This window comes from Endocarpon pusillum (assembly GCF_000464535.1).
Source record: "Endocarpon pusillum Z07020 unplaced genomic scaffold scaffold6980, whole genome shotgun sequence".
In the NCBI taxonomy this organism is placed as follows: Eukaryota; Fungi; Ascomycota; class Eurotiomycetes; order Verrucariales; family Verrucariaceae; genus Endocarpon; species Endocarpon pusillum.
In genome coordinates this window covers 1,883-11,311 of record NW_006916625.1, presented here as the reverse complement: position 1 = coordinate 11,311, position 9,429 = coordinate 1,883, and the positions used below count along the sequence as shown (strand labels likewise).

Here is a 9,429-nt window from a genome sequence, read left to right as displayed (position 1 = left end):
CAGAGCTAATCGGACTGAGTGGCGCTGTATCATAACTAGTTGCTACTAGCACCAGCCTAACAATATTTATGCCCCCCGTAGTAGCAGTCATATCGATCAACACGTTCCGAAGTATTGCGGAAAGCCTTTGAGAAACACTATTTGTCTAAAACTGTGCTCGGAACAGTGCACATTGCGTTAATATAGTGTAGAGAGCTGAACTTTTTGACTTTCTCAGAACGTTTTCTAGCCCCAATCTCTGCAGATCTTTCTAGGGGCGGGAAAAGATGAGCTGACTAAATACTACAAAAGAAGATAAGGGAAGATGCTTGAAACATTCATCTGCTGCTTCAAAGGATTTGGTTCCTGAAAACAGCCTTGCTACTGCCGCTACTGCGATGGGATGTGTAAACATGCATCGTGATCCCAGGAATGGGGGCTGTCTTGTCGCCTCTGCATCCAACAACCAACATCCGCCCTCCATGCATGATCGAGAACCCTTTACCGGTGGTCTAGCGCCAATCACACTTCTATGACGTCTTCCTACATTAGCTTGGGGTCTAGGTATGGCGCAAACCTATGCATTGTGGGATGCGGCACTACAATACGTACGGTGAGTGATTTGGTCAGTTAACCAATAGCGGGTATCTGATGAGTAAATTGATATGATGCTACACTAGCTAGGTAGTACCTGGTACTTGATCGAATTTGCATACTACGCCTTCTTTTCGAGAGGCTCTTGGGTTTCTGGAAGTGTAATGTTGCGGAAGACGACCCTGTTGACCACAGGCTGGTGAGAGCCTCGATGAAGCAAGCGTCCTCAACAGGCAAGCAGGTCAAATAGCGCAACAGCGGCGATAATGGATCGGCGTATGCACGAGAAAAGAGAGGCACAGAAGATCGAGCAGATGGAGATGGAGGTGCAAACGGCAGCAGCGAGCTTCAAGCCAGGTTACCGCTTTTATATGGCTTTCTCATCACTGGCTCTTCTGGCAATGATGGCTTCATTAGATGGCACATCTGTCTCAGTCGCGTTGCCTGTTCGTCCACTTCTCCTTTTCTTCATATCCTTTCTCCTCTAACCTCTGTCCATATACAATGTATCTCTTCTTCTGCCGGCCTTCTATTCACCTCTAACTCTCACATAATGTCAACTCCAGATCATGGCAGTAGACCTAAACGGCACTGCGATCGAGTCCTTCTGGACTGGAACTAGCTTTCTTCTTACCTCAACCGTCTTTCTCCTTCCTCTCGGCGCTATATCGCACATATTCGGCCGCTTGCCGACTCTTACTTTCGCTATCCTCTGTTTTACCATCGGTATTATCATCTCGAGTGTAGCACAGAATTCAATCGTCATGCTCGTTGGTCGCACCATGCAAGGCGTTGGCGGTGGTGGGATAGTTTTACTAAACGACATCATCATTACCGATCTGGTACCCATGCGGCTACGCGGACTGTATTCCGGCATCATTGGAGGGATCTGGGCCCTCGGTTCTGTGACAGGTCCAGTCATTGGGGGAGCATTGGCATACAAAGCGAGCTGGGTAAGTCCTCCTATTTTGTAAAGTCGCGCACAAAGAAAATTGCTTGAGCTTGAGTCTTCAACACTCATCACGTACCATTTGGTTGTCACTCTATTTCAGACTTTCTGGCGAGTTATTAGGTATTATAACCTATCAGAAAATTGTCTCTGACCGTCTTCAATCCTCGATAACTGGGTTGGCATCAGTTCTCCAGGTACTGACGAACGTTAATGATACAGAGGTGGATTTTCTGGATTAATCTTCCCTTTGCTGCCCTGGCATTGGTCATGGTTCCCCTATTCGTAAGGCTGAAATTGGTGCCTGGCACGACAGTCCAGAAACTCAAACGTGTTGACTGGTTTGGCAACGCCATTTTCATCACCGCCTTGACCACCTTCCTAATTCCCGTAACCTGGGGCGGCGTACAATACCCATGGACCTCATGGCATACTCTTGTTCCTCTGGTACTAGGCTCGGCTGGTCTCGCTGGATTCTTCTTGTACGAAAAGTATGTCGCAAAGGAGCCGACCATGCGACTCAGTGTTCTTGGGAGCTACAATATGGCCTATTCACTGTTCGCCAATTTCATCACAGCCCTCATTGTCTACAGCTTGCTTTATTTCCTGCCGCTCTATTACGAAGGTGTCAAAGGATATGATCCCATCATCACGGGTGTTGCTCTCTTCCCCGCCACCTTCACCATCGCTCCTGTCTCGATCATAGCCGGCATCATCATCGCAAAGACAGGCGACTTCCGTGTCCTAACCTGGGCTGGCTGGCTCGCCGCCACGCTCGGAGGCGGCATCACATGCCTACTGAACGTGAAAACCACAACCGTGCAGTGGATCTTCCTTACTTTACCCGCCGGCGTAGGTCTCGGCCTTCTCTACACATCACTCACCTTCGTCAACCAGGCTGCCTCGAGCGACAGCGATATGGCCTTCGCGGTGACGATCTTCGTCTTCTTTCGCTGCCTGGGCCAGTGCGTTGGCGTCGCCATTGGAGGCACCATCTTTCAAAACCAGATGAAGCAGCGCCTGATGGCCGTTCCCGCCCTGGCCGCTGATGCGCTTGCCTACTCGAGAGACGCATCGCGTCTAGTCCAGCAGATCAAGGGATTGCCGGAGGGAGACAACAAGGCTGCCCTAGTACGGGCATACGCCGACTCTCTGAGGATCGTCTGGGCGGTCATGTGCGCGCTGAGTGGAGTAGCGGCGTTGGGTAGTGTGTATGTGAGGAAAATGAGTCTGGATCGTGCGCATCGTACCGAGCAAGGATTGGTGGGACAAGAGGCAAAAGAGGGTGTAGATAACGTCGAAATTTATGGCGTCGATATGGAGGGGAGAAAAGTGCGTCTGACGGATTGAAACCGGTCAGGCATCCTTCGAATTGAGGTAGCTCGATATGATGGCTGAGCAAGCACTGATCACCTTGTCTGACTTCTTGTTCTCATCACTGACCGACTGCTTGAGACCCAACACACACGAGCGTGTTCTAATGTGATCGGTCATTCTTAAAAATACAGAGATGGCGGGTTTGGGCTCATGCAAACACCCTTTGTTCAAATTCAACAATGCACTTCTGTTATATTTGTGCAATTCCCTATCCATCGTCCCAGGATTCAACGTAAGATTTTGCATAATCACCAATAAGCGAAAACTCACAGTATGGCAGCCAAACCCTACAAAGCGTTGCAGAGTTAAACTGTCCTATCAGCACATCTGCCTGCGCCTGTATTACACACCCAGGCTCTTTCTCCGTTGTGTCAGCAGTGAGGGATGAGGTTTGCTTGAGGTTTTCTTCGTACTCCATATTCGAATCACTCAACCTCAACCTCACCCTCATACCAGCGCTCTCAACGGTGCATCTGGAACGCAATTACATAGCTCTCTGTGACTAAACGTAGCGGGGTTCTATCGGCTTTACGGTATCCTTTAATTACTAGTAGTAGTTAGGTATACCGTTGTACTCTCTATTTGATAAGATGAGAAAGGAAAGGAAAAGTTTGAGTTTGACTGTAGACCAATCGTCCGTATGAATGAGCGCAGAGATTAGAGAAGAGATTACAGGGAACAAGAGTTACTAGTATCCATCCATCCATCCATGCTTCGTCCATCCTATCCTGTCTCTATCAAGTCCCCTACTCAGTCATGCCGTTTGTGCTCCAATGAGAATGCAAATGCAAGCTCCGCTTCGCCATCGCCATTTATCTATCCCACTCCGTAGTTAGTATTTATGATCTCGTTCGTGATGGTGTCACCTTGTCCCGACAGTAGTCCAATCCTGTCCTGGCCCTTCTCAGTGCCGTGCTCGAGGACCCGACCAACCCGCAAGCGTGTGAGTCACCCCTAACCAAAGAAGGCAGCAAAGTTGTAGAATAGCATCAAAATAAAGGAAGCAAACTCCGGAGAGCCAAGACCACACATCCTACTACGCAGCATTGGGCAGAAGCAACCATGGTCACTTTCGCGCAGTCCTGTCTTTGTTCTGGGGTGTGTCCAACGCAAGCCTCCCAGCAAGCAATCAATCCTCGGCAGCCGTCACACTGCAAAGGTAGCGTTGATGGGGATTGTCTGAACCTTTGGATTTCTCGCTGCATTCGCTGAAGATGATCACCTTGGGTTAGGTGGAGTAGCAGGAGGAGCTGGAGCTGTCGCAGTCCTTCCTCTTGCTGCGGCGGCTGTTGAGGTGATGTTGGCGGCCTGGCCAAGTTACCATCTCTGGTGATAGATATGGGGCTTGGCGCGGTCAAAGTTGTCATCTCCCTCACGGCCCGCTGTCGTCCTCGATCTCTAGAGTGTGTCAAGGGGCGGTTTATATACGTCAATTGACGTGTCGGGTTATCACTAATCGTCTCTCCTGCTGTTAAGGGCACTTCATTCATGGGGGGGGTGGGGAATTGTGGTTGCGGAACCGGAGGATAGCGTAGATGAGGATTCTTTCTAGTCAGTGATGCACCCAGTCCACGAGGAGTCTCTCGGGCTGGTAACGGTCTAGATCCACCACCCGATCTTGAGGAACCGGCTGGACCGGCTGGATGGGCTGGATCAGCAGGGGCTAAAGGGTGTCGTCTTCGCGGTTGTGGGGATGAATTTGGTGGAGCTGCACTTATTGAGGCTGCACTTGGCGAGGGTAAACTTAGTGACGCTGCACTTGATGGGAGGGAACTTAGTGAGGCCGCGTTTGACGAGGCTGCCCTTGGTGAAGATGAGCGTTCTGAGGCTGGACATAGGATGGGCGAACGTTGTGGGGGCGACCGCTGTGAGCGTGACTGTTGTGGTTGTGGAGGGGAATGTAGACGGTCCCCAGATCCACCCGATTGACTAGATCTAGGGGGGTCCCCGACAGAGTGAGACTGTTTGCTGGGATCAGATGACATATTGAAATCTCTTCAAGTTGCTTAGTTAGGCAAGTGGCTTTGATTCGTTTGATTTTGACTTTAAAATGTTGGAAAGTCCTAAGATAATCATAATAAGAAGTGATAAGTTTTGAGAAGTCAAAGAGAAGCAATAACGAAGAAGTAAATGTATTGAAAGATCGGGTGTCCAAACTCAAAACTTGATGAGTTTGGTCTCAAGTTTCATACTAGTAGTTAGTCGTGGTAAGATCAAAATTCACCCTTGATGTAGCAGAACCTGCACAGTATTTTCTAAAATAACCTCGTTTCTTGCGTTACTTACATGGCCAGGGCGCCTTCTCGCCGCTCAGCCCAGATAGAAAATGTTGCAGATTACGTTCAGGCGTTACTCTTGTCGTGAAAACCACGATGTTATTGATGTCCTCTCGAGGCGAATTTGGTTGAAAAAGGAGGTTTCGCCCTAGAGATTATGTTGCGGAATGGCGTTTGAACTATAGGAGAACGGTTTCACGCTCGCCAAAACAATTCCGGAAGTGTAAGAGACGCTCAGCGCATCGGTGGATGACTGCGAGCCAGAGTACGTGGAAAGAGAAGGACGTCTAGATTGATAACGTTAGATTTGTTGAAGCTGACTACTAGTACTACTCGTACTTGAACGGGACATTGCGTCAAGACTTGCAACTCAACAACGTTAGACCAAGCAATTCGGCGAAGTGCTTGCTCTTCGCTTGAGCATACTATCCTCACCTGGTCTACTTGCGACATTGGAATTCATCGAGGATAGAGGCTTAGGGAGACTATTGGATCCCGGTGTCATCGAAATCAAGGTCCAAGTCAGTGCAGGGGTACCGCGTAGAAATAGCGTCTGACAACCTGAATTCTCGTCCAGATCGAGTGTCCGCCAAGACTATTGTCTTTCCATCGAAAATATCCTGACTACGTAATTACTAGTAGTAATTTGTCAAATCCAAGGAGGCCGATATGATTTGATTTGATTGACTAATTTAACTTGATGGACCCACTGACTGCCAGTGGTGTCAATTTCCGGGGCTATTTGATTGCTCTTGGTTGAATACCCAGCACTACCATGGCTCTGAATGCGCCGGAACTGTTCTACAGGTCGGAGACCAGCGCAAAGATCTAAGCCAGGCGACAAAGTTTGTGCCAACGCGCCGGCACGTGTCAGACTTATGCCTGTTATAAAGCCGTCCATGCAATGCCGTACGTAACCTGAGCATATGTCCTTCCTTGAAGGCGCCGCCTTGCCTGTAGTGTTCATCACGGCTGACAATGCTCTGCACCACGTGGCGCGAACAACAGATGGCGAGTCCATCCTGATCCACTCTGGGGCTGGAAGGACTGGCCGGGCGGCGATCCAGATAGCTAAATTATTTAACCCTAATATCTATGTGACAGTTCGCTCCGACGATAAGAAGAGGCTTCTGATGGACCTTTATGACATCTCCGAGTATCACATCTTCTATAGCAGGAATGCATCTTTCACTCTGGGAATGAGAAGACTCACCCGCGAACGTGGCGGTGTCGCCATTGTGCTGAACTCACAGAGTGGAGATGCCATTGTCAGCACATGGGAGTGTCTGGCGCCGTTCGGTCGGTTCCTCGAATTGGTAAAAAGGTTATCCTGCAAACGGCTTCCTACCGATGTTTCCATTCGCCAAGAACGTTTCCTTACATGCCATCGACCTTAATGAAGCTTACCAGCATCGTTCAAGGTTGATGCAGGAAGTCAAGGATGACGTGGTGTCGTTGTTAGGTGGTGGCAAGATTCGGCCAGCTCAGCCTCCACATGTGTAAAGCATCGACGAGGTCAAGAAAGCATCCTGTGCAGCAGAAGGAAGAAATGGCTCTGTTCGTTCAAAAAAGCTGCGCAGGGCGCAGAAATAAGTACAAATTTGCTGTACGGCACAGCGAAATTAGCCGCGAAATTGCAGCAGAAATTGACCAATCAAAACGCAGGGATTTCGCGTAGGAAACGCGGCCAATGAGCGCTCCTGCCGCTGAACACATCCACATTTATTCAACCGGGAAAATGCGGGCAAGAATTATTGTCGAGCTGCGACAAGATGGTATAGTCAAGGTAAGCCGCAATCTTGGCGGTATGATGATATAGCTTACGGCCATTAAACTGTTCTTGATATTAAGCCCACCTGGTATTTTGGGCAGAACGCCAGCTACCTCATCTCTGGCAGCCTGGGAGAGGTTGTGGTGCCAGGGTATCCATCAAATCAAATGAACCAAATTTAGCGCCGATTTGGTTCATTTGATTCATTTGTCAAACGAGTCAAATCTTAGTAAGCAATAATTTTGGTAGGATAACTGTCAAGATGAATTTCCATCTCGCAAAGGGAGTCCGCCAAGACTTTTATTTCTTCAACAAAAACATGCCAAAATATGCCAAAATATACAACTTTTCTGCCAAGACCCTATTTGATTAATTTGACAAACGTGATTTGATTTATTTGATTTGACTAATTTGGGTTGACTGGATACACTGTGTGGGTGCGAAGAACCTCATTCGCGACGGCAAACAGCTTCCTTCAAGAGTTGAGGGGTCAGGGTGTTCATTTGGAAGTCCTTGCATGCGACATTTCGAGTTTCGGCCTTGTGAGATCGGTTCTTGCGTAACTGACCCAAATAATGCCACCGATCAAAGGATGTGTCCAGTCATCGATGATTTCGAGAGTGGGCCAAATATCTGAGCTCTAACAAAGTCCCTGCGATCGTTCATAGGACTCCGTTTTCGAGCAGATGTCCTACAAAAGTTTGACAGAGGCAACTGAATCCAAGGTCCAAGACTCCTATAGTCTATATGTGCTTTTACCCAAAGGCATGGATTTCTTCATCATGCTATCCTCAATAGCTGACGCAATCGGATCCATCACCCAGGATAACTACGCAGCGGGATGTTCTCAGCAAGACACCCTCGCACGTCATCGCACTGGCTCGGGCCAAAAAGCTGCAACCTTAAATCTCGGCGTAATGCTGGAGGACGGCGTCCAGACCGAGAACGCCAAGTTGCGCAATATCCTGTTGGGTACGGGCTACCTGATGGGAATCACACAGCGTGAGCTCTACGCCTTACTCGAGCACCACTGCGACCCATCGGCCTCTGTGCTTGGACCCCTGAAAAATCAAGTCGTCGTCTATGGCAGAAGAAGAGGGTGAATTCCTATAAGATGGTCTTGTTGCACGGGGAAGGCGAGGAGGGTCTAGAGTTTGTACTTGTACAAATTCCAAGTCTGCCGAAGCTATGACGTTCAACATGCCCTACTAGTGCGGTGATTCCTTATAAGCTAGCTATTATGCTTAAAAAGGTTAAAGAATACTAAGTTTCTCCTCCTTAAAACCTAATATCTTAACCTTCTATACCCTCTAACGCTTAAATTCAGCCTCTTATTACGCCTCTAACAGCTTGATCACTCAAAAAACAAGTGTTACAGCACGTGAACACGCCAAGCACTGACAGGCACTACGGAGCTGCCTGGCACTCTGCGAAGGGACTATGACAGACTTGGACAGGACTGGACCCTGAATTACACACATGGTCAGACCTGGACAACGTAATGATCAGAGGTGATCAGGATGAGCACTCATGAGCAATGATCAGAGGTGATCAGGGTGAGCACTTATAAGCAATGATTAGAGGTGATTAGGATGATCAACTCTAAGCACGAATCTTCTACTCTATATAAGCACGCTTATTTCCTAGATAGTTTTATAGTCTTTATAATTAATTTATATTATTAGCTTATATCTAAGTTAAAGACATCTTAATATTATTTATTATACTTTTTATTTTACTTAACTAACTCTTTAGACTTAGCTTTTAATTAAGATTTATCTTAACTAATTAAGCTTTAATACTTTAATTATTATTTTTTAAAATATTAAATATAATTAAATAAATATTATATATATTATTTAAAAATATATATTATATTAGTTATCTTAAGACTAATAAATATTATTATTATTAAAGACTAAAAAAGAAATATATAATTTAAAGTTATATTACTAGACTTATTTTATAAAAATAAAAAGAAACTTTAAGAATTCTTAAATTAATTATAAATTAACTTTTTATTCTATATATAAGTAGTAAATACTAATAAAAAGAAGATCTTATATATAGTTATCTTTCTTTAAGGAGCTATACATAACTAGTTTAAACTCTACTTTAAAGATAAACTTAAAGAGGTAATAAAGGACTAAGAACTAGATATATAATAGATCTTTTATAGTTTTGCTAACTTTGTAATTAAGATTAAACAAGTATATAAGAATGTGGACATAGTCAAGAAAGCTAAAAGAGACCTATTACGAATAAGGCAGAAGAGATCTGCTGCAGACTACACTTCCAGATTCTACTAGATTGCCTTATAAATAGACTAAGAGGACTCTGCCTTATCAGCTATCTTTTACAAAGGGCTAAAAGACTCTATTAAAAATGACCTATCTAAGATTAATTAACTTAGTAAGTTGTTACCTTTAATTAAGATAACAATTAAGATAAATAATTAAAACTATAAAAGATAACTTAAAAAA

At 46.0% G+C, this 9,429-nt stretch overlaps 2 protein-coding genes across 2 annotated transcripts; both read left to right on the top strand.

Moving 5' to 3' along the window:
* Positions 1-839: 839 nt before the first annotated feature.
* On the top strand, positions 840-2,872 carry EPUS_09393 (uncharacterized protein; the record flags this gene model as incomplete). Its single annotated transcript, XM_007807508.1, has 3 exons — positions 840-1,019; positions 1,140-1,526; positions 1,745-2,872. 3 exons carry the CDS (start codon positions 840-842, stop codon positions 2,870-2,872), a joined length of 1,695 nt encoding a protein of 564 aa, XP_007805699.1.
* A 3,229-nt stretch (positions 2,873-6,101) lies between these two features.
* EPUS_09392 (uncharacterized protein) lies at positions 6,102-8,049 on the top strand (the record flags this gene model as incomplete). The annotated part of the gene is made up of 2 exons (XM_007807507.1): positions 6,102-6,491; positions 7,615-8,049. 2 exons carry the CDS (start codon positions 6,102-6,104, stop codon positions 8,047-8,049), a joined length of 825 nt encoding a protein of 274 aa, XP_007805698.1.
* Positions 8,050-9,429: the final 1,380 nt, after the last annotated feature.